Here is a 24656-nt window from a genome sequence, read left to right as displayed (position 1 = left end):
TGGCACAGAAAACTGGAAAAGGGCACTTTCCCAGACTAGCAGCAGCAGCTGCCTTTGGGTCTCCATGTCAGACTTCTGAGTGGAGCTTTGTTCTTGATCCCCTGAAATCTTTTGGTTTGCAGAGCCAACAGTTTGACATGTGCACCTTTGTCTGAACTCTGCTGCAACTGAATAACTGGCTAAGTCAGAACCAAACTGCTCATTTTACCAACAGTTTTTCAGAAACTGCAACTGAAAGGGGGCAAAATGGAGGACATCAAAGGAATGGCTCTGACATGCAACCAGATACTCAGAAGCAACAACCCAGAGAGTCTCCAGCTATAAGGTCCCCTCACCTGGGTCTTAGCCCTGGACTGGTCCATCCCTCAGCTCCAGTATGGATATGAGTATTTGAGAGAGGACTGCCTGTGCAAGCTGTCCCTGGCAGCCCCGAGCCCCCTGCCTCCCCACTGTGAACAGCACGAGGACAACAGACATGATCGGCCATTTTGTCACCTTCAGAACTGAAAGCTCAGGAGCAGAAAAGGTGGCAACATTGCCTGTCAGTTTTTGCATTGCTAATCCCTGTGCTGTTTCTGTCCCTTAGAAGTATCATTAGCTTACTGTGTTGATTCTAAATCGGCACTCTTGCTGACACTCCAGACTTTGGCTGTTTTCAGAAGACCATAATGGAGACTCCCTTGTGGTAACACACAGAAGGACTGTCTTTAAAGCAGGGGGAAGGAAAGCAATGCCTGCCTCCTACCTGCTGTTCCTGCTGTCCCTCCCTAGGCAGAAATTAAGCCAAGCTAGAAAAACACAATCCCTAACCACTAACCTCAGCTGTCCCATAGGAAAGAAAATAGGCAAGACATTTTGCCATCCTGGGACAGGTGCTCTGGAACTGGGTGGTCACTCATCTCCTACAAGCGTGGACAGCAGGATGTATCCACCAGAACATGTTTTTTGAGGTATTTCCAGCTTGCACAGCACTGAGTGTCCGTGTCTGTGGGCTGGCAGTGGGGCTGCAGGGGCTTCTGTGAGGAGAGGTCAAGGCTGCCCCTGCTGGGCGCAGCTGGTTCCAGCCGGTTCCAGCTGGTTCTGCCACAGCCCCACTGCCAGGCCCAGCTGAGCCCAGCTCTGAAGCTGGTGGCACCTCTGGGAAAACGTATTTAAGAAAGGGCAAAACACCACATGGCAGCAAAGGGCAAGGGAAAAAAATGTGAGAAACAGCCCTGCAATGCCAAGGCAAGAGGAAGAGGAGGAAGAAGAGGTGCGCCAGGCAGCAGAGTACCCTGCAGCCCATGAGGTGACCATGGTGGAGCAGGGGACATGCCCTGAAGACCTGCAACCTGTGGGAAGGCCTGACGCTGGAGCAGGGGGATGGTGTGAGGAAGAAGGAGCAGCAGAGACTACTTGTTATGGACTGACCACTCCTTCCCCCCGTTCCCCATCCCCTGCACCACTGGGGAGGGGAGGGAAAGGAGTCAGGGATGAAGGAGTGAAACTGAGCCTGGGAGGAAGGTGGGGGTGAGAAGGTGGTGTTTTATTTTGTCTTTGTTTCTCTCTATCCAACCCTATTTTAACTGGCAATAAATTAATTCTCCCCAAGTCAACTCTGTTTTGTCTGTGTCTGTGTAAGTGATTCCCTGTCTCTATCTTGACTCATGAGCACTTCCATCTTAATTTCTCTCCCTGCCCCATTGAGGAGGGGGAGTGAGAGAGTGGCTGCGTGGGTGCCCTGCGCCTGTCTGGAGAGACTTCTGCACTGGGTAAAACAACCGGAGCCATCACTGGGGTTCAGTGACAGCCAATATGTTAAGTAGAATTCAGGATCAGGGTGCTAAAGTAAAGCTAAGGCTGCTACTAGAATTATCCCTAGCATAACCCTCAGACTGGGGGATCGGTGTGTCACATAGCATTAGTTTCAGACTAAGGGTAGGATGATGTTCCAGATAGTTGAAACACACACTAAAAGCAAGGCTCAAATGGGGCTGCAGAGGTGAAGTGAGGGCTGCTGCTTGGACCCTCCCAACAAACAGTCTCTAGCCAGAGGCTTCAGCACGTCCCATGGTATAAATCTCAGCCTAGGTTTAGGATTAGACTTCATACGTTTGGAGTCAAATTCTGACATGAAAAGCCTCTAACGAGTTCCCCAGAGCTTCATCCACTGTTTCCATGTCAAATTTGGCTCATTAGAAAAAAGGTTGTAGTGAAAAGACAAAACAAAGACAGCACATCCTAATAAATATCCAGAGAAAAAGCAGAAGCCACATTTTCTCTATGTGCATTCACTCCTCCTTTTCCCAAACCCCAGCACTCCCTACTGCTGTATCCAAACTGTCTCCTCAAAAGCCAGAGGTGAACAAGACTGCAGGCAAAATGATGCAATCCTGTCTGGTTCTGAAGATGTCTCTGATGTGCACTTCTATATAGTATTCTTCAAAGAGGAACAATATTGGCTAACAACTGAGCTTTGGGGGTAGGAAAAAAAAAAAAAAAAAGGCTTGCTGTGGAGCTGTTCCAGAGACACAAGGCTTATGCAGAAAGGAGCTCATTCAGTTGTGAAGCAACAAACAGCAACAACTTTTTTCTTATAGAAGAGTAAAAATCTCCACACTTCAGTTCTGTTTCTCAGCTAGATATTGTGTCAGGGGAAAAAAACCCACTCTACTCACCCTGCAGTCTCCTTGAGATTTTAGAAGACTGTAAAGATACCAATAAGCAACCTAAAATGCCTCCACATCGTTCTAGGCATTATCACATTCTCAGCTCCACATCATGTCTGCTGAGGGCCATCAGCTGCAGTACTCCAAAACTTCTAAGAGGCTGTGGGCTTATAATGGTTGTGGCCTGACTTGTGTCTCTAATGACGGCTAAATACTGCCAACCCACAAAAACCTCCCCCCTTCTCCCCAAAAAGTCCAAATGCAACAACCTTGACAGCTCCTACTTTTAGACAACAAATTTCTTCTTTGTTATTTATAGATGTAAATTGCACTGAAGATGTTCTAAATTGGAATACAAAGGCAATGCACATTTGTGTTGCAGAGGTCAGTTCTGTTCTGCCAAGTGGGGTGGAGAGGCTTCTACCCTGAAAACAGAACCAAGTCTCCTGAAAGGAGGGTTATAAATAAGCCTAACCCTTTAATCATCTTTGTTTGTGCCTGGGCAGAGTGATTTGCAAGGTGCTCTTATCACTTCATCCAAGATCATTTGGTCAGTGGTTTATCTTCCCCATATCCTTGCAAGGAAAGAAGTATGACTATCTTGTCAAGCAACTTACCTGTAAACTCCAGAACAGAGGCAGATACTGTAACCTTTTCTCCAGGTTCACAATCTCATGTCTGTCCCTGAAAGCACTTCATGAAGACATTTCTCACTTTTACCTACAGTGAGTAAACATGTTTGCCAGAAGCATGGGAATCCGCAGCAGGATCACACCTGCAGCTGTTATAAAATTACAGGTGACATTCTCTTATTCTGTAGAAGGGAACATTAGTCGCTATCCTTTGAGGATGAAATTAAGGGAGGAATTAAGGAAGGAGGATGAAAATAAATCAAGGTAGCACAGATTTAGCAGGCCTTACTGGAATTACCTAACAAGGAGGATTGATGTTTGTTGCAGGAGAGCAGAGAAATCAGAAAAGAGGGTACAAACCAGCTGTAACAGAAACAACAAAACCGCACTTTTCCAGATGCCACTGAGGGACTTCCAGCAAAGCAGTCGGAATATCCTAAGAGTATCCGCTCCAATAAGCCACCATGAAGTGGTTCAAGAGGAGACTGATGCAGGAGGTAGTAGCACTCAGAGACCATCACTTCTGGGATGATCCAGCAGTTGCGGCACTCACTGTGTCTCTGGAGACTTTGTACCTGAGCTCCAGGGACACTGTTAGGCCAGTCACTTAAGGATAGGTATTGAAAAGTACTTAGGAGCCTAGCTCATTGGTTTGAGCAGGAGTTGTGGGCCCAAATCTGTCTTCAAATCCTGGTCTGAACCTCTCCGTGGCTTGATGTCCATCTCCTTTTGTGAAATGCGAGGTGACAATGTCTTTATACCCTGTAACAGCTTTGTAAAGAAAAACACACAAAAGCGGCAATCGGGCACTTAACAGCATGGAGCCATGAACAAGCTAAAGGGACCGTTCCATATAACACACCATCTCCCTGCAAATCCAGGCATTCCCATTGCCTTCCCTTTGCATCACCAGCCCACTGCTGTTGATATTCCCACTGAGTCCTCTGTCCCACTCCCTGTTAACATTTTAGGACTGTGGGACAAAATGTGAGGAGTTTTGCCTCACAACAAGCAGTGGTTTGCTCTGGATGTACTAGCGTCTCTCCACTGAGCTGGAAATAGGGCAAACCCCCAACCAGACAACAGATTTTAAGTCCCCAGGCAAGGGAAAATGAAGAACAAATTAAATGCTCGCTGCAAGCAGTTCACTAAACAAAAGAACAATAATAGTGTTTTTCTGCCATTCTTTTCATTTCTCCCAGCATAACTACACATCTTCTGGATAGAATCTGTTTCTTTGCCAGGGCTTCAACATTCTCCCTTGAATTAATGATGCTGGAAAATCTCCACTTTTCATAGACTCCGATAGTCTCTGCTGAGCAGCAGAGGGCTGCACAATACTTGCTTATGCAATGACTGGTCCTGTGCCAGGAATAATAGCCTGTCTACTAGGAACAACCAATTCACATACAAAACCAAAATACTTTTCTCATGAAATGTCTGAATTAGGTGGAGTAAAACCACCCTGAACCTACCGGTCATGCTGCACTCTCAGTTAAATAATCCCACACCCTAGTCTTTGGGGAACAGTTAGCATGAGCAGAGAAGGATGGCACTTCCCTATTCATTACCTCCAAGGTGCTCTCGACACTATAAAAAATTATTATTACAGGACCAGGCAACAACAGGACACCCAAAGGAGTTAAAATGCAACTCAATCTGGGAAAGTATTTGCAGACAAGCTACTTCAGGCACCAGCATGCTGTATTCATGTAGTAGCTCTTCTGTCTGCAGGCATGATCTGTCCCTGAGCGGATGAGGAGGTAGAGAACAGTATCATCTTACTTGCAAAGTAATCTGCAGCACACTGCCAGTTATCAGCATTTGTTTCAAGGCTATGCTGGACCATGCTTTAAATGTGGTGTATCTGTATTTCCTCCCAAAGAAACACTGAAGGCAGGAGGGTTCCATAAGTTAGCATTATCTAATGTGAGAGGAGGAAGATCAGGTCTTATTTGAAATCAGCTTAGCTGCAATAAGGTGCAAGTCCAGATCTAATTTTTTGCCTCTGTCAGGGTGGAAACATTAAAGAACACTGGGACAACCTTTCCTCCATTTTGACCCATGGCTGAGAAATAAGCAACCAAAGCATCAACACTTTCTTGTAGACCTGAGAATTCCACCCTTTGCTACCTTACCAAATCATTACTCCACTGGGATGTCAGCCTTCCATCCTTGCTCACATTTTACTGGCAAGAGGAAATAGGACATCTCTATTTTAAATGAAAGCTCACTGTGAAGCTTAAGTAGCAAAGAGAAACACACTGGACAGTTATCCTGACCACCAGCACCAGAAATTGGCATCTTCCACTCCATTCTGCCCTTCTAGAAGAGGTTTTCAGGAGGGCATAGATCTATGGGCCACATCCCTTTACTTCTGCCTTTCACTGGCAGAGATTAAGCGGCTGCTGCCTCTCTTGCAATTTTGAGAGTTGGTATAAACCAAGTTCTGTTACCCTGGAGAACAGGGTTTTTAGTGTGGCATGTAATTACACTGAGAGAAGAGATACCATAACTTGCTACTTACCCCCAGCATCCCTTCCCAGCCTCTCTCAGTCATTACAGAATGCCTTGCAGACTGATATTTTGCAGAGCACCCTTGGAAAACAAGCTAAAGAAAAGTACAGCTTTAGGATCAAATATAAGTTAGACACACGTGGAGAGTGGAACTGCATATGTACAGGATGAAAGCACGTGGTCAGCGAGGAAAAGTCCTATGGTTCTGTACAAAGTGATTTTTTCAAGTGATACCTTCTCCAACCATTTAACTCTTCCCTGCTGTTGCCAGGGTCTGCCCCTCATTTTTGTACCACAGCACAACCTTGGTTTTGACTTAGGAAGAGTGGGTGGATTTCTGCCTGCCCTTCTCCATACATCAGTTTGCATGGCTGCAGTGTAGCTTCTGTGTCCCACATGGTACTTCAAAGGCATCTACACTGATGACATCAAAGGGGCAAGTTCACGTCAAAGCTGCAGGCCAGTAGCTTCTCTCTGTCAAAAGCAGGAAGCTCCAGTGAGCCCTGAACCCACTGAACAGGAAAAGATTTACAAGCCCACACACAAAACAATGGAAAAGAATGAAAAGAAATGCTGCAATCTATGACAAAAAAAAAAAGGTGACAAATAAGGCCAGATGTTAAAAACAGACAGCTGTATCTATCCATCATATCCTCTGTCCCAGAGAAACAGATCGCATGAGTTGCTGAACTAGAGGAATCTGCATGACCTACCTAAGTGCACATGCCTAATTAGCCAAGTATAAGGGAAACACACAGCATCAGGCAACACCTGGAATAACCTGGGTGCGTATGAAGCGAGCACTCTGGGAACACTGAAGAGGAAAGAAAACAAGCTGAGTGTTTTCACACTAGAGTTTGTAATAGCACTGAGTTTATGGATTTTATAGCAGAAGTCATAATTGTCACATTTTTTCCTTCCAGAGGGTTCTGGTTTCTTTTATTTCATTCTCCTACCAGCAGAGCCATCTAGTGGATGAGACATCATTTCTTAGGAAATTCTGATTTATCCCACTGTAAGGATAATTCACACATCACACACAGGATCTTCCAAGCAGCTTGTAAGAAACTGGCATGTCAGTCTAGCCAGATTTTAATCGACTAATAAGAAATTGCTAAGTGATATGTTTGTCTTGGCTGGGGCTTAAATTCCTGCCATTGTGAAACTTCAAACTTTTCAACACTAATTCACAGTATCTTTCTTTCTGAAGGGGGTAAATAGTTTATCCTGGATTCAGCCTCATCCTGAATTCATAGTGCAAAACATTTATGCAAAATCCATTATCTTCTTCAAAGCTAATGCGGATTATAGATGTTACATGTTTTAAGTAAAGCTTAAAAGCTGAGGCAACACAAGATGGAAAAAAAAGTTTAAAAACAAAGTTTCATTGCTATGTTCTCAGTGGACACTCACAAATATAGAGGGTGAGAAACATCAGAAGGGGGTAGAAACTTCTTAAAGCAGATACACTGCAGAGTTTGTTCTATTGGTCAAACCTACTAGGAGGGTTATTGTTTCTTTCTGAAATTCATGGTTGTCCCTCTGCCCCCAGTGCTGCTGAATGCCACATCACTTGTTTCAGAAAAGAGTGATCTCAGTGGAGAGAACAGAAGTTTGGCATTGGACAGGAAGGAGGAAGAGGAACTTTAATAAATAGAGCAGGTAAGCCAATCATCATTAGTGGAAATAATCCCCAACAAACCTGTTACTGCCAGGCAGCTTTAATTTGCTTAAAAAGCATTTAGTCATTATACTCTTTAGGGTTCCCCTTGGTGGTTCAAAACCTTTGCCATTTCAGTAGCTGGCTGTGGTCAAAATGAGTGCCATTTCTCCCTGCCCTCTGCAAAAGGAGCGAGCATCTAACCTTCAGAAAAGGGTACATGCTATTTAACAGTCAGAAGGAAACAGTGAGACACAAAGGCAATGAGCCAAATTTGCAGCCTTGCCAAAATGTTGAATCTCTTTAAAAAAAAAAAAAAACTTTTAGTCAAGTCCCCCATCTGTGGCTTACTTCCTTTTCCACCTATTAATTCTTTTTGGAGGCTTTAAAGAAAAAGGAAGCAGAGCTTTGAGGGCTGGGAAGTACCAGATAGCCCCAGCAAAAAAAGATGTGGCAATCCTCAGTTTTCTCAAGACATTACAGGGAGACCCAACAGAAACCAGACCCAAAGGGGTTCTGGCAAAGTAATTTCTCTCCGCTCAAACTGCGAGTGCTCCTCATCTCTCCTGTTACTAAACAGGATGATGGTAACTTTGTCACTCACTGTACATTAGCCACAGCCAGGATGACATCCTTTAAGGAGAACAGCTTGCCATCCTTCACCAGACACGCTCCATGCCATACTAGTTTATGTTTATGTCAATTATTTGTTGCACTAAGCAATATCAGGTTTCTATTAGGTGTTTGCTTTGGAAAGAGAAGGCATCTCTGCTAAGGAAGCATCCTGTAACATCTTTCAGCAGATACTTGCCTGCAGCAATACAGAAAGTAATCGTGTATTGCGCCATTCCTATTCTGCCTTTTGACACTAGTGTAACTCCATTGTACAAAAACTCCAACTTGATTAGCAACACGATCACAAGCCTAATGTATTAAAAGCAGTAAAACCCAGTTAGCTGACTGCAAATAAAAGACATCTATTTCAAACAGCCATAATATACCACCATATAGCAACAAACCAAGGCAGTGGATGTCAATATAAACATTCTTACCTACCAATCCATTTCCAGAGATCCCAGACGTTAGCATGCGATGCTACAAGCAGACAGCTCATGGTACAGCATGAGGATGGGTCTTTTCTCCTTTGTGCATTAAAAAAAAAAGTCAGTCTCAGTGGGCACCTAGTATAGACTCAAAATGGACTTCAGCTTCATGCTGATTTTAAGATGGTCTTTCTCAAGATAGTCTTGTGAAATTCAGAGACCTTTACTTAGGCAGGGGGAGGAAACTGCAAAAGAGAGGTCTTCTCTCCTAGAGCAAGAGCTAGAACCAAAAAGTATAAACAGCTGTCCCTACCAGTGATTAGAAAGGTTGTAGTTTGCATATAGACCAGTTTCACTGGCCCTGCCTTATGCAGGTACACTCTCAGAGGGAAGTGGCCTGATGAACTGCCATCAGTCACAATTATCTTCTGAGCGACTGTGGATTTGAAGAACATTTCCACAAGGAAGCGTTCAATACCACTACTGAAGCCCTAAAGGGCTCATTTTAAAAGGTGGAAATGATGCCTTCAGGAAAGCATTACTGCTACAACATGACTCACATGCCATGTTTTGAAGAAGGGCTTTGTGAAGTGTCTTGTCTTTTGGACATGTTCCTCAGCCTAGGCATAAGACAACACTACAATGTTTTTATAATTAAGCTCAAGCACATCTTAAACACATTTTAAGGAGGTTTGTAATACAAATATTTAGGATCACTACTATCCAGAAGAACACGTAGCAGGGTTTTTCTAGTGATGCGAGACCAAATACAGCTTTATTTACAGACCATTCAACAAATTAATACATTAGTTCCACTTTCATGTCTGCACACAAGGAGGTTTGAGGCCAGGCATACGTTTTGGGGCTGGCACCTTTGTCCTGGGAGCAGGGCCTCGACATTTACAGTTTTGAGGATGGACGCTGATTTTGGTCGAATGGGTCCTAAGACTGTATATGTTGAGTCCTTGCTCAGTTATGTGAGCCCGCAGCCCCAAAAACGCTTTGTCCATCCTCAAAACTGTAAACGTCGAGGCCCTGCTCCCAGGACAAAGGTGCCAGCCCGAAAACGCATGCCTGGCCTCAAACCTCCCTCACCGGCCCACGCACAGCCCCACTCACATTGGGGCTGCGGGCTCGCCTAGACGAGAGTCTTCACAGCAGAAGCAGAAAAGCAAGACTAGATATTTCATACATGTACAGACTGATAACTGATTGTATGCAAGTATGTGATTAGGTACAGAACTCTTACATATTTAAATATTTCAACCCTTTAAGTCATTAAGTCAGCCACACTATACTTTTAGCAAAATAAAGTTACAACTACATTTGGCTTCCTGCAGATCAGCTGGTGATCTATATGACTGTATAAATGCTAAGACCAAAAGCTAAAGCTGATCCTAAGTTTCGTTCAAAAGATTAGCTTATGTATTGAATTGTATTTAATGGACAACCATTCATACAACTTCCATCATACACCATGCACTACTTTTCAAAACATTTCAAATCTATCCTTGAAAATGCCTATTTTAGATTTTGTCTTCTTTTCCCAGGCAGAGAGGAAAAAACCCCTCCACAAACAAGTGAACTACTAAGAGTTAGACTATAATTTTTCACCACAAATATAGACTTAGGCTATCAAAGTTGTGTGTTCCTAATGAAAAATCCTCCCTGTATCCAAAGAGAAAAATAAGAAATGCAAGAATACAAGCTTAATGTACAGCTCTGGAGATAGACCTCTATCTATTGTAGACCCATATAACGCAGAAGAACATAGTGCTTTCCTTCTCAGGAAGCTGCCTCTGGCTGTATGTTCCATAAATGCAGCTGCTAATATGACTTTAAAACATACCATTTAAAAATTCTTCATCAAGAATACCTTCTAATTCTTTAGAGAATGAACAACAGGACTAAACAAGAAAAAGGAAACATGATGATCTTTAGAACTCAATGCATCACATAAATACAAAGTAGTCAAATCCACATATAGAGTCCACTATTTTCCAGACAAAGCAATTGAGTTTTAAATCAACCTACAGTGTGTTTGCCCAAGAGGAGTCCTGTCATACAAGAGCAGACAAGTTTTTATCAGAAACATTTATTAAACAAAACTGATACCAATGCACATGTAGTCAAGTTAATACCCCCTAATAAAAAAAAAAAAAGGCATGTTGGTCAAGACCAAGATTATCTTCGCTTCTGGAAGATGTTGCCACGGCCCATACCACGGCCTCTTCCTCTTGCAGCCACTGAAGAAAGAAAACATCAGGGATGACATGAATTTGACATAACTGCATATTTATCTTGACAACTGACAAGCAAAACATAAATAACACTCAAAGTCTCTTGCTTAGAAACAAGGAAATGAGGCTATCCAATGAAGTTTGGAGAGTGATATAACAGGAAAGTTTTCTGTGAGAAGAACCAGAACTATTGGTTCCACAGTCTTGTTACTTAGAACAGATGCAGTGAATCTTCATACACTTTGTGTTCCTTTTAATCCAACACACAGATTTCTAGCTTGAGAGATTTAAAACCCCGGTCTTCCATGGTTTTGCAACAGAACTCAGTATGCTTCAGTAGAGGTTAGTCCCCCATGTATCCTTACTGCATTCGCTAAAGTTAACCAAGGACTCTACAGCCCATGATTATTACTCAATCTTGTTATAACTAGGCTGTTCCCCTGAGAAAGGTACTAATGAGACCAAACTACAGAATGGCTAATAGTTACAGCTTCCCAGGAGTTTAAATAACTTCTTAAAAATCTGAATTTTTCTACAAAAGCTTAAAAAGAACACTGGTATCCTCCCCTAAGTATTCCAAACAGCTAGCAGCCACAATCACTGCAAAACAGAAAATGAAGTTCTATATAAAGCCTCTGTTTAAACAAGACTACTTACTGTATCTAAATTATTGTAGCATCAGTATTATACATTTGGATAATTAGGCGGGTTGAGTCTTGACTCCCACCGTAAGATGAAATATACAGAAAAATAAAGTATCAACCAGTAATCTTTCAGTTTCTTATAGCATCCATTTCCTCAGTGACAGAGATTAAAGTTTTCCAGTTCTTCTACAGCAAAACAGGAGGGGTGTGTGTGTGTACAACGACACAACCATAAACAAATCGTACGCACCTTGAGCTTTGAGAATAGCTGCTTTTCCTCGCCCAGCTCCAGAACCCTGGTTTTTATTCTTCATGCTCTTTAGCATAGGAGCGTTCTTCAACATATCTGGTAAAATGAGAAACCGTATCTTGCTACCTCTGATGTACACCTGTTCAAGCTGTGCCACTCGTCCATCTCTGTATGTCACCGTTATGTTGGACATCTGGAAAGTAAAGATCAGTCAGTGTTCACAGAGGCCTCTAACACAGCTCTGTATTCCTATTTCTCCAACCTGCAGAATATACAGTCAGGCTTTAGTACTAAAGGCTTTCCAAGCATACTGTTTTCTCAACTGGAGTTGTGACACAAGGCATGCAGGAACCATTTAAACACACTCCTAAGCCTGCTACTATTCGAGCAGGCCAAGGACTTTTGGTTTCTCCCCAGTTTGCAAATAAGTTTTGTTAGCTTTGTTTTCTGTTGTGGTTTATCACCAGCCAGCAGCTAAGCACCACACAGCCACTCGCTCACTCTCCCCCCGCAGTGGGATGGGGAGGAAAATCAGAAGAAAAAAGGTAAAACTTGTGGGTTGAAATAAGGACAGTTTACTGGGACAGCAAACGGAGACAAAAATAACAGCAATACTTATAAAAGAATATACAAGGCAGGTGATATACAATACAATTTGCTCTCCGCCTAAAGCCTGATGCCCAGCCAGTCCCCAAGCAGCAACCCCTCCTCCCCAGCCAGCCCCTTAATATACTGAGCATGATGTCATATGGTATGGAAATCAGCTAGTTTGGGTCAGCCGTCCTGGCTGAGTCCCCTCCCAGCTTCTTGTGAAAATTAACTCTATCCCATGTGAAAACCAGGACATTTTCTCATATTGAGTCAGTTTTAATAAAGCTATTCTAGTCTTAACTATTAAGGAAGCGTTTTGATTTCAATAATGACTTGCCCAAAGTCAATCAAAATTAAGCCCTCTTTGGATGCCTAAAGTAGCATGCACTAAAAAAAGCTTCTATTTCTTAAATCAAGGTTTGTTTCTTCTTATGCTCAGTGGCTTTAAATAAAGAACTCCAATGTAAACATTGTTCACAGAACAGAATCTTAAGAACCCTGATTTATTGACAGGAATGCCCAATCTGACTCTAAAGCCAGAAAGAATAAGCTCTGGCCTCTTTGGAGCACTCAGTAATCCTGAGTCCATTTCACTATGATAAGGGCATGCAGCAGTAGTTTCTTTATCCCAAGACAAAAAGCAACAGTCTTTTAATCACACTGCCAATAAGCTAGCTCTCAGCCTTTCCAGGCACAGATCAGACAGCCTTCCCCCATCCTTCTGAAGCAGGTATACCTGACAATTCATGTTGTCTTCAGCTTCAATCAGTTTGCCTCGATAAACTTCTCCTGTATTGGTTTCACATGTCACAATATGGCCTTCAGCCTCATGCAGGACTTTGATTGGCACCCCAATCGACATGTTTGCAGTGCTGTGGCTCTACACCTGAGATAATAAAAAAAACCCAAAGGACATAATTACAAAAAAAGTTGTAGACTAGGTTTTACCTACACAATCTATGATCCTACCCTGTCTAAAGCACTGATTTTCTCTCTTGCCCAAACACACCATATGCTTTGACAATGCATTAATAAAGCTTCTCTAGAAAGACATCCACGGGAAGAAAAGACTTAAAAGATCAGCAAAAGCAACCCTTTTCCAGGTCTCTTCTGACCTAGAAAATTCACTTGTAAATACCAGGTAATGGGCCACTTGTACAGCCAGGTGCACCTCAAATGAAACAGCCCCCAGTGCATCCCATAACAGTACAGCCAGCCTGGCAGACCCGTGGGTAGCACAGCCACGCTCGCAGAGCGCATCACCTCAGCAACAAGCTCCACCAGGAGGGATCCCGGCCCACACCACATGCACACACCTCGGCCCTAGTGAGTGCCTCTCCTTCACTTGAAGCCCCCCAGCCTCAGCCCTGCCCCAGGGGCTGGGGAAGGACCGAGCCCGGCGGTGAAGAAGCCAAGCAGAAGCCCCAAGGCCTGCACAGGCCAGCGGCTGCTCCACCACCGCTTCGCCCCCTCAGGCCCGAACGAGCCGACAGGCCCCAGGGGATGCGGCACAACTTGGATGCTTCCCCGCAGCGCCTAGAGAGAGAGGGAAGGAGACCCTGCAGCTCCCGGGACACACAGGACGCCGAGAAAACCCCGCTAGGGACCAACCCGCCGCCAATCACCGCCCGCCAACCGCCTCAGCCCAAGCCCGCGCTCACCGCCTAATGGCCTCCTCCAGCTTCCCGCCGTGCACCGCGCGCCGGAACCGGAAGGCGGCGGGAGCGGCACCGCCCCCTTCCCTTCCCCTTCTCTTCCTTTCCCGCCCCGCCAGCTCGCCCGGGGCTGCCGGGCCGCGTCGCCTCGGCACCACGGTTCCGCCGCAGCCCTGTCCCGCCAGCGGTGCCCCGACCCCGGGGCAGGGCTGGCTGCCGGCGCGCCCCGCGCTTCCCCGCCCGCCTCAGGTCGCGCCCTGGCCCTGTTTCCCGCGCCCCCCGCCCGCCGTGTCATGCCCCTGCCCACCGACACACCCGACCACCGCCGCCCACACCGCGGCGACGACGCGGGGCAGACGCCCCAGGGCCCGCCCCCCCGCAGCCCCCGCCCCCGGGGCCGGGAGGAGCCAGCGCCGCGCCGAGGCGTGCCGGGCCCCTGGGCCGCGCCGCCGCCCGGGCCGGCTCGGCGGGGCCGGCGGTGAGTGGGCGGCAGGTCCCGCCGCCATGAAGAGCCCGCGGGAGGCTGGGGAGCCGCCGCCAGGTCAGTGCGCCCCGCCGCGGCAGCGGGGCCGGCCCCGGCCGCCTCCCGCAGCCCTCCCTCTGCGGGCGGCCGCCGCTCGCCACCGGGGAGCGCGGAGCGCCGGGCAGAGCCCTCCGCGGGGTGGGGGCCGGGCGGCGGGGTCGGCCCTGGCGGTACGGGCTGGACACTGACTCGGGCCGGGGGAGGGAGCGCTAGGTACGGCCCTGCCCGCGGCGGGGAGCGGGCGGATCTTGCCCTCCTCCTCCTCGGAGGCGCCGGCGGCCCTCTCCGCCCTCCCGGAGCCGCGAAGCTGCCGGTTTCGCCAACGGCAGCAATGTGGAATTACTGGCTCCATCTGTAAGTTCTTTGCGCCGAGGAGCTGGCAAAGCGGAGAGGTGTTTTCAATGTTATTTGCAGGCAAGGCACAGGCTGTACGGCTGGTATCCTACCTCGGGACAGCTGACAGTCACCACTGAAGTCTAGGTGTGTTGGGAAACAGGATGACTGGAAGCTGAACATCCAAGAAAATCAAACTTACTACCCTTAGATATCTTCACGTAGAAAACGTGCACCTCTTCCGTTCGTCTTGGGACTTGACAGAGGCCCTGGGTATTAACAAAAAGGCCACAGAATCATAACATGCCAAGAAAAAAATGATAATAAAATACTTACAGATCTTGGTTTGAGGAGAATCTGGGAATTTGGTTTTCATTTTTTCTTTGGGATACTTGAAGCACTGTAATTTAGATTAATTAGAAAGACTGGATATACCAATGGGTATACCAGTCTTCAAAGACAGGATTAAACAGTGGCACAACTATGGAAAAATATTTGGAATCAAAGTCCAGAATATCTGTATTGGCTTATGCCTACAGTAGGCTATAGCTTTGCTGAAAATAATGTAAGATTACAAGCACCATTATGTAAAAAGCAAAACTAGACCAGTCTATGCTGATGTTAATGCATTTTTATTGCCATCTTAAAGGTAGTTGATCTTGTGTTAACAAAACTTTTCAAAGGTCTTTTCTAGATCAAAGATTATTGAGAAAAGCCCTTTATGATTAACTCACTTTGACATTGAAGTAGCAATAACAGGTACACTTCAAGCCCTGCAAGTGGTAAGGGTGCTTCTGAAACCACCACACTGCCAACCCTATAAAAATAAAAACTGAGGCAGAGCGATGGAGTTACTTATATTCTGGGACTTTTTGGCCGAGATTGTTCTTTTTCCCTCTCCCTTTGTTGAGTTATTGAGGGAGTTAATACAAGAGGCCGACAGGTGCCATTTGTGAGTTTTGTTAACTTAAAATTACGTAAGTTACAGGAAAAGGACATCTGTAGACAAATCTGTGGGACTTGTAAGATATTAACACCTAGAGATCTTGGTGTGTCTGTTTTCTCACAGTTTAACACCTTTTGTGGCACAGAAATACATTCAGACACAAGAGAAAAGATGAATACCTGTGCCTTACCTACTATTATTTAGGAGGGGATACAGCTTCATAGTTAGGGGCTGGTGGGTATGTCACCCCACCAAAAAGAATAAAATGAAACTCCCTAGGAAAAGAGAATGGACCATATGGCACAGTGATCCAGGTATGGATCAGTAAAGGAATACGAGATTAAACCACATGCTTAACTGTACAGAAACACCAAACCTACATTCCCTTAAGAATGAAAAAAAAATACCTGCCAATCAGATAAAGTAAAAAGTTTCTAAGTTTCTGCCACTATAGTGCTGAGGACTTTTAATGCTGAGGTATGGAAAAAATATTCCTATATGAATCGACTTCTTCCATGTTTTACTCACAATGGGGTGTTTTCACTACAGTTGACTGCATCCAGCTGAAAGTGCCAGTCATTCAGCAGTTGTATCACTGGGACTGCGGGCTAGCCTGCTCCAGGATGGTGCTTCAGTAAGTGACTCTCTTGGTTTGAATGGGTGGGAAATCCCAGCCCACGGGAGAGGGGTAGTGGGAAGCAATGTCCAGGGAAGAGGTGTGCTGAAGCAGCTGTGAGTTTGAGTCTTATGAGATCAGATATGGTCAGTTACCCTTGGAGAATAACTGTTGCTTGGGCCTGGCACAGCTCTCCAGCAGGAGCACAGGAAAACAGAAACTAAGATGAACCTAAGACCCTTTTCAGTAATTGACTGTTTTGACAGATGCAAGATATCTGATCAGCTCTAAGAACTTCACAGGTTGGCATGCCTAAGCTACTAAAAAGTTACCCCTCTCTCCTGTTGTTACAATTCAGAACTGATACTTAGCACAGCAGTTCACCCAATTCCTTTCCATGTTTTCAAGTGACAAGTAGGTGTATCCCAGTTGATGGGTATATACTGCCTCTGTCCTGCTGAGCCCCCGATCTGTGGGATGAGTGGTTTTGTTCCACAAGCAGTTACAATTTCAAAACAATGCACTGTATTACCCTTTGGGTTTTTTTGGGTTTGTTTGGTTTTTCTTTTTTTGAACTAGTAGCTGTCCTGCTGAATTCCTCTTTCCTTCCACAGAGGAACATGAGCTTAGGTGCAGGAGAAATACCTATTTAGATGTCCACTTAGTAGATATGAAGCAGAAGATTTTCATTTCTCTCCATCCCTTCTGCCAAGACGTTAGTCCGTGTGCTGGTAATTTCCCATCTTGACTACTGTAACCTCTGCCTCTTTATTCCCTTTACCTCTTTGCCACTCCAGTCTGCACAAAACTCAGCTTCCAAGATTAATCTTCTCACCCTGCTGATCTGACCTTGTTCACCCTGCATTCTCAATTCCAGTCTTTTTTTTCTCTCCATTTACTTCCATTTGTTTTCTGACTTCCAGAACTCTCTGTAACTGCCTCTCCCTACCCCTTTGCAAGCTGTCCCAAGCTTCCTCCTGACTTCATCTCCCCTTTATTGCCTTTTGTGCCATCAGTGCCTAAGACGAGCTTCCTTTGAATATTTACCAACTTCCTTTAGTTCCTCTTTTTGAAATCCATCTATTGCGTGAAATAAGTTTTAGTCTTTAACACTTCTTTCTGTGCTTGCTCTAATATGTTTGTACATTTAGACCATAAGCCCTTCAGGACAGAGTTCTATACTTGCTCAGTATAGCTTGCCTATTGTACAGCACCTGTACGCTTCTAGCACTATAAAAGAGTCAAGATACCCATACGGTTCCAATTAAAAAGTTAGCAATAAATCCAGTTCAATATTCCCTACTCCCTTCCCTTAAATTTGTGGCTCCTTTGTTCGTTTTTTGGAGGTTTTTTGTTATCTGTTAGCCAAGCCCACTGTTTCAGTTTTTATGTCCTGCGATGTGGAGACTTGGGCTGCTGCACACATTTTGCTTCTCCTCAGATCTGTGCTTCCCTTCCCCAATACCATAGGTACCTGAATCATTTGGACAATGATGAATTTCAGAAAGCCATCCAGGAACTCCAGTTAACAAAGAGCATCTGGACTATTGACCTGGCCTACCTAATGCGGCACTTTGGTGTTAAGCATAAATTTTGCACCCAGACGCTTGGAGTGGACAAGGGCTACAAAAACCAGGTTAGTGTTCTTATCTACTGGGACACACAGGAGAGTTTTAAAAGCCCTCTGTGTCCTGCTATAAAAGCTCTGCTGTGTTACTGACAATTAACCACAGTTCCTGTAAAAAAGGTTTGCCTGTTGCCAAAATCAGCACAAATCAGTTCTGAAGGCAAGGCTAGATATGATCCCACATATTTTACATCTTTGATTCCATAATACGAAGTTTTTAAAAAGTTTTCATATAGTGCTCATGAAAGGTTCAAGCCTATTTGACAGCCTTGGAGACCGAAGCCCTCTATTTATCTACAGAACAGGTACAGCCTGGGCAGCAGCAGTGCTAGCTTCCACTTTCCCCACCACCATGCCTCAGCCCTGACCTGGAAGAACCACCTCTAGAGGTGAGAGGGGGAACTCAGCCTCCACGTCCAGTGAGAGCTTGGCCTCTCCAAGATTGCCAATGAGTGCCTGTTGTGGCAATGGCTTTTCGAATGCAAGCTCCTGCCCAGTACAAACCAGACAGGCTTCTTTCATGTAGGCAGTTGAATAGCCACTGGATGGAAATTACAACAATAACTGACCAGGAGTGAATTTAAATTCAGAGCAGGAATCCTTACCCTGTTACCGGTGAACTAAGGGAGAGATCTCTTATCCCATAGCCAGATCTCCAACTTATGCAGGCCCTTGCTAGCAGGGATTATAAGTGGTGGATTACCTAAGGTAAACATCATTCCAGTTTGTAACTTCTGTTATCTCCACAGTCATTTTACAGGAAGCACTTTGACACAGAAGAGAATCGAGTGAATCAGCTCTTTGCACAAGCCAAAGCCTGCAAGGTGCTGGTGGAGAAGTGGTAAGCTTACTGTTTTCTTTCCTTTCTCTTTGGAGATTCTCTGGGACCTATGCTTTTCTTGGAGAAAGAGATGGAAATCAGGCCCTGAGCCTGTTTTGTGAATTACAGAGTCTTTCTACTATATGTCTCAAAAAAAACCAAAAAGTGGACATCAAGAGTTAGTAATGAAGTTTGAGGGAAAATAGTCACCACACAGAATAAGTGATTTAAAAATGCTGACAGAAGTTGACTATTACTTATGTTTTGAATTTGATTATTAAGATTACCCAGTAAGGAGTGTCTACAGCACTCTAATTGGCCATTTTTGGAATTAAGGAGTGTGCTATGTGGGTACGCAACCCATTGTTCCCAGAGCTATGCAAACATTATAGCTCTCTGTTCTTAGACAGATGCACAAAGAAAAAGCTAGCATATGAGCTCTTGCCAAGGGGATGATGAAATAAGGAACCTCTATGAAAGAACTGCAAACCCAGAAGGGGAAAAACTGCAGAATTGTTTCACAACTGACCGTGATATTCTACATGGGAAATAACTAAGTGTCCGTGTTCAACTTGAGTTGCGTCCCTTTTTATAGTGAAGTTGGATTTGGATCTGCGTTGCCAAAGTGGGGTAAATGATTAGGAATAAGAAAAGAGTAGAGGGTACAGGGCAGCCATAACAGCATTTGAATGCTGCAATGCAACTTTCATTTACCAGAATCGTTAAGTGTCCTTTTCAACATACACAGAGTCTGTATGGCACCATCTGTTTAACTAGAGCTGTGACAGGACAGAAGGGACAGTCAGTCCGTCTTGTTTTATCCAGGCAGGGACAGAGGGCACATCTACCTGTGCAGTCCTGAGGCTGGGGCATCAAAGGGGAGAAGTGGCACTGGAAAAGATTAAAAAGCACCACTTCAGTTGGGTAGTGCGCACAGCCCGGACATCTGGAACATATCCAAGGGATGAGTTTCTAATGCATATGGAATATGCCATCTGCCTCAATGAAGGACAACTTTTAACAGATGAGATTATAGGTTATGTTTGGGTAATACTCATTCTCTGTAGGAGGTACTTAAGAATTAAAGCCTCAAGAGCATCAGGTAGTCCAAAACTGCAACTGGGAGAAACATATTCCTGTGTGACAGAGGCAAATTTGGGCAAATCTGGGTTTAGTTAGTGATTATACAATCTGTAACCACTCAGTTGATAAAGATTCGGTGCTTCAGAGATAAGCTTTTCTAAAAGCAGGAGAAAACACGTCACTTATGATTTTCCCACAACAAAAGTTTCTCAAGTTACTGAATGAGTTGCCAGCTCCTTTAATACTGTTCTCTGGGGCATCTGATACATTCTGAGATTACATTTGCATTACTGTGGAATCCAGAGCTGTTGCTCTGCACTTCGGCAGCAGCAGGGAGATCAAAAGGCCTTGAATGACATGGGTTTTGTCAGGCTTTGTAGCAAAGCTTGCAGGGTTCAAGAGCAAAAAGCTGTACCTGTGATATAAAAATAACCATGCCAGTTGTATAAATACTGTCCATCATCACATGCTTCATTGTATATCAGTCTCTTTCCTAAACTTAATAAGCATGTCTGATCTTTCTTCTGCAGCACAGTAACTGTTCAAGATATCCAAAACCACCTGTCCCAAGGTCATGTAGCCATCGTGCTAGTGAATGCAGTCCTGCTATTGTGTGATCTTTGCTCAAGTCCTGTCAAATACTGCTGCTTCCTCCCTATTGGACAGAAGTGCTTCTGCAGGAATCCTGACTACCAGGGCCATTTCATCGTGTTATGTGGCTACAACAAAGCCTCAGGGAGTATTTACTACAACAACCCTGCCTATGCTGACCGTGAGTAGTCTGTTCCTTTTGGGTGGCTTCTCAGCCACCACATTGCTAACATGTCTGTAATACAGAGCCACAGCTGGACTTCCCTAATAGCGTGCGTGTATTTCAAGTATCACTAACCAATTTGCCAGAAGGGGGTTTGCCACATTAATTAAATCAGTGCTGCATTTTGTGCTGTGATTTACTTGAGGCATTGAGATACGCATTCTAGTAAATTTGTTTGGCTTTCAGATCGGTTAGCTGGAGATGCTGAACTGTTGTTCAGAATATAATAGGATGGCCAGTTTAGTACCTATTTAGAGCATTACTTCAGTAAGCACTGCCTTGGAGGTGAAAAGATCTGAGTAAAGCTGTCACCTAAGCTGACAGGTCTAGTCTGTATACTAGTTACTTTTCTTTGTAGAGGCTGCTAGATCCAGTATAAGAGCCCTTCGCAGGGAAATTCTTCTGAATTTTTAGTAATATTTTGTTCCTTCTTAACAGGAACATGCTGCACCAGCATCAGTAACTTTGAGGAAGCCAGGACAAGTTACGGCACTGATGAAGATATTCTGTTCATCTACACAGACAGCTGACATCCACATGGGGTACTTCTGTCCTTTCCTGTGCAGTCTGCATTGCAGCTGGCTGCTTGTCTCAGGACTTCCCCTGCAGAGACCTTGCTCATGAATTGCAGTGGGATCTTAAACAAGGGAGGCTTTATAGACATTGATAGGACTATATTGCAATGCTGTCTTTAGTCTTTACTTTTTTTTCCTGATGATGTATCTAATTTTGCAATGTATGTCTCAGATTTTTTTTTTTTCTTATTTTCAACATGGCACATTTGACAGCAGTTTTAAAATACAGGCCCAGAGCCTGTTCACTTTGAGCTTATTTTCAAATTAAACACATGAGGAAAAAAGCACCAAATTTATGAACTTTAATACATGCATAGGTTTAGGTAAACAAAACCAGGGGAAAAAAAACCAACCAGAAAATACCTGTTTCTCTCTGTCAAAGCATCAAGGGCTGATCTTCATCCTAAATCTAAGGATTTGAGGTCCAGCAGGTTATTATGGAAGGAAAAAATATTAATTTAAACCACTTAAATAACAAAAAAATGCCTTGCTGGCTCATCAGTATTGTCTGCATTGTAGGAATGAAACACATTTACTGAAGCAAACTTCCCATGTACCAAATTCATCTTACACAGATTTAGCATTTATGCCACTGCATTAAATTTTAAATCGTAGTTATTGGAATTGTTTCCTTGTACTACAAACTCAATCTCATCTGGCTAAATCCTCTAGGATGACTGCTCAGAGATCTGTATTGCCCCAGAAGTTTAAGTGAAGATATTTCATTTGTACCCAGAAGTCTTTATTGCTCTTTGCAACCTTTGAACGTTATGCCACCTACATGTGCCAGTTCCTGCAGAATCCATTCTAAATATAAACTTTAAACTTATTAAGCAAATACAGAAAATTATCATCCACACTAATGGTATACATTTTGTGTGTAAATTGTAAATATCTGACAGCATATACTGGATTGTAACTACAATGCTGAATCAATTTGAGCCAAATTTTGCTATTGGTATTAGTTCAGTGACCTTTTAAGAAGAGCTGAAATTAATTAAGAGGGAATATGAACATCTCTTTGCTACAAGTAAAAAGGCAGGAACTCAGATTTTCTAGCTGTTACACTGCAGCTGTATTTGGATTAAGTTGGAGTTACTGTATTCAGACATTATCAAGTGAAATTGTTACCAACCCATTCATAATCCTTTCATGTATTACCTGGGTTTAATTACTTTGCTGAGGAGCACCGTACAGTGTAAGAAATAGCCACCGTATTTCAGATTCATCAATCACAATTTCCTACAAGTCTTGATCTGCACTTGTCAAAGTGGGTAGAAAAAAATCAATGTTAATACTGATGTAAAGCTAGCAAAATTTATAAGACAGAGATCCCACACCTTTGGTATGGTTTTAGGAAAAGAACTGTTCACGTTCTGGAACTGCGTGGAATAATAGTAAAAGGACATTGTTATTTAGTGGTGGAAATAATAAATGGGAATCTACTTTCAGCACAGTAAATTTTCTAAGAGAAAACATTTTCTCTTATCAGTTGTTGACTTACTGAAAAGCAGCTGGAAAGCGTTCAATAAGTATGCTTAGTAGAATCAAGAGTGCGCCTTTGTACAAAGGCTAAAATTAGTAACAGACATTTAAAATGCAGTAGCCTTTAAAAAGTTCCAAACAAAAAGTACATGACAAGAAATTTTCAGTGTATCAAATTTTGTTTATCATTGGTGAAGATGGAATACATTTTGGCACTTATACTTGCAAAATGAGTAAAAATTAAGTTGTGATTTGTGACCAGTAGAACCAATACATTAGTGCCACTAGCAGAATCCCAGGAAAAACGGTACAAAACCTATTACAGATAATACCTTCCGACTCCTCCACTCCAAAGTTAAGTCACCAGAAGGCTACTGATCTGGGAATTTTTACGTCCAAGTCCAAACTCATGATGTTTGACTTCGAGAGATTGTATTAGCTAAGTTACTAATTAACAGGTATGTAAACTACAGGTTGATAGAGTACTCCTTAACCCATGGTAGCAGGGTTAGGTAGGTAGTTCACTCAATGCCATTAAACTGCCAAAGGGTTTATTTTAGAGCAGGCTTGGTTAGTTAAATAAAAGCAGTTCTTACAAAAAGCTTGTAATTGACATTTAGCCTATTACTGGTTCAGTTATCCAGATGCAAATCTTGAGCTTATACATAACTTTCATGTTACGCATAATGCTACATTATACATAACATGAACTTAAGGGCATGCTAAGTGTTCTGAAGTGCACCGATAAGTGTAACAATATCGACTGTTAAATGTTGGGTACCCAGGGTTTAAATGCTTCAACAAAACTGAAAGATAAACAAAGCCGTTGAAGCTCATACAGGCAAAAGGAGAGCTCCACCATTGCAACAGGATCTCTTATAGCCGTCAAATGGAAGACAGTAGCTAAGAGATGAAAACACAAGGAAGAAACAAAAGCCAAGTGAAAAGACTGAGTATTTATGTGACACAAATTCAGATTAAAAAGCAGCTCACTGCACAAGCATCCAGAACATCTGCCTTTTCTGAATCTCTGTTTCCCATTACAAGATTGTCTAATCAAAATACTCATTCTGAAAATGTTTTGTCACTTTGTTTCCTTCACGATGTTAACAGCAAAGGAAGGGGTATTTTACATGCAGGGATTTTATACATAAATATATTTTTATTTGTAATTAAGCCATTCTCAATAAAGGTTTAAAGTCACAGATTACCCTGTAATATAATGTAGCAAGTGCATTTATTAACTAGCTTATGAAAAATGTTGGAAAAAACCTTTAGCAAACATGTTATATACTTAACTGGAAACAGCACAGCTGACATTGTAATTTGGAAAAAAAAATAAGAGTTCAAACATTTATTTCAGCTATAAATTCGTAGTTGCTAGGCTGTAAATTGTATTCATTCTGCACTTCCTGAACACCTACTGCATCACGTGAATCATACAAAACAAAATTTCAATATACACAAGTAGCTGAGAATAGCAAATGTGTTTTCTATATTCAACGGCTGCTTTGCGTGCTCTGCAACCACTGAGTATCCTACTGGAGTGCAGCTCCAGGGAAGTAGTTTTCGTTACCCATCTTGCTAATAGCATCTCCATGGCTTTCTGTTCACAATGAAAAGCATGCAACTGCACCAGCTTTACCTATGCTTAAGCTAATGTTTCTATTTTTGCCTCACAACACAAGCACTGAGCTTCTGAAGATCTTAAAAGCATCTGTCTGCAGCACTACTTTTGGACCTTGAAGGAGCCCATCAAACACATTGGTCCAAGTGTGGTTCTAATATGTAGCATAAAGGGAAATAGAAAGAATGAAAGTGGTGTTGTCTTCAAACAACTAGGACATGTCTGGGACACTACTTAGTTCTAAGAGAACTGCATCAAATAATTTGTAATTTAAAAAAAAAAAGAAAACAATTTATGCCTCCTTTCTCCCTAAATTATGCATTTGGG

The 24656-nt window shown here is 43.5% G+C and overlaps 2 protein-coding genes across 6 annotated transcripts; one reads left to right on the top strand and one right to left on the bottom strand.

Moving 5' to 3' along the window:
• Positions 1-9149: 9149 nt before the first annotated feature.
• Positions 9150-14291, bottom strand: SNRPD3 (small nuclear ribonucleoprotein D3 polypeptide). Of its 5 annotated transcripts, none has more exons than XM_054844055.1 (4): positions 14196-14291; positions 12962-13111; positions 11635-11827; positions 9150-10746 (listed from the first exon to the last, which is right to left on the bottom strand). In XM_054844055.1, the coding sequence occupies exons 2-4, from the start codon at positions 13085-13087 to the stop codon at positions 10685-10687; spliced, it is 381 nt and encodes a 126-aa protein (XP_054700030.1). In that variant the 5' UTR covers positions 13088-13111; positions 14196-14291; the 3' UTR covers positions 9150-10684. The 5 variants fall into 5 exon arrangements, with proteins under 5 accessions (XP_054700030.1, XP_054700032.1, XP_054700033.1 ...); XM_054844057.1 differs by having other exon boundaries at positions 14188-14243; XM_054844058.1 differs by lacking the exon at positions 14196-14291 and adding an exon at positions 13858-13879.
• GUCD1 (guanylyl cyclase domain containing 1) lies at positions 14238-23920 on the top strand. Its single transcript, XM_054844053.1, has 6 exons — positions 14238-14421; positions 16232-16316; positions 17769-17934; positions 18675-18766; positions 20359-20600; positions 21081-23920. The coding sequence occupies exons 1-6, from the start codon at positions 14385-14387 to the stop codon at positions 21170-21172; spliced, it is 714 nt and encodes a 237-aa protein (XP_054700028.1). The 5' UTR covers positions 14238-14384; the 3' UTR covers positions 21173-23920.
• The last annotated feature ends 736 nt before the right edge of the window (positions 23921-24656 follow it).

Source organism: Grus americana, chromosome 16 (genome assembly GCF_028858705.1).
Source record: "Grus americana isolate bGruAme1 chromosome 16, bGruAme1.mat, whole genome shotgun sequence".
Taxonomy (NCBI): Eukaryota; Metazoa; Chordata; class Aves; order Gruiformes; family Gruidae; genus Grus; species Grus americana.
This window is presented reverse-complemented; position numbering and strand designations above follow the sequence as displayed.

What these genes read in the sequence shown, in the direction of transcription:
- SNRPD3 (XM_054844055.1), bottom strand. Translation starts at nt 13,087, where the DNA reads ATGTCGATTGGGGTGCCAATCAAAGTCCTGCATGAGGCTGAAGGCCAT. An exon ending in AAGACAACATGAATTGTCAG is followed by an intron (nt 11,828 to 12,961) that starts GTATACCTGCTT and finishes TTTACTTTCCAG; the next exon opens with ATGTCCAACATAACGGTGAC. An exon ending in AGCTATTCTCAAAGCTCAAG is followed by an intron (nt 10,747 to 11,634) that starts GTGCGTACGATT and finishes TTCTTTCTTCAG; the next exon opens with TGGCTGCAAGAGGAAGAGGC.
- GUCD1 (XM_054844053.1), top strand. Translation starts at nt 14,385, where the DNA reads ATGAAGAGCCCGCGGGAGGCTGGGGAGCCGCCGCCAG. An exon ending in TGCTCCAGGATGGTGCTTCA is followed by an intron (nt 16,317 to 17,768) that starts GTAAGTGACTCT and finishes CCAATACCATAG; the next exon opens with GTACCTGAATCATTTGGACA. An exon ending in AAGGTGCTGGTGGAGAAGTG is followed by an intron (nt 18,767 to 20,358) that starts GTAAGCTTACTG and finishes TTTCTTCTGCAG; the next exon opens with CACAGTAACTGTTCAAGATA.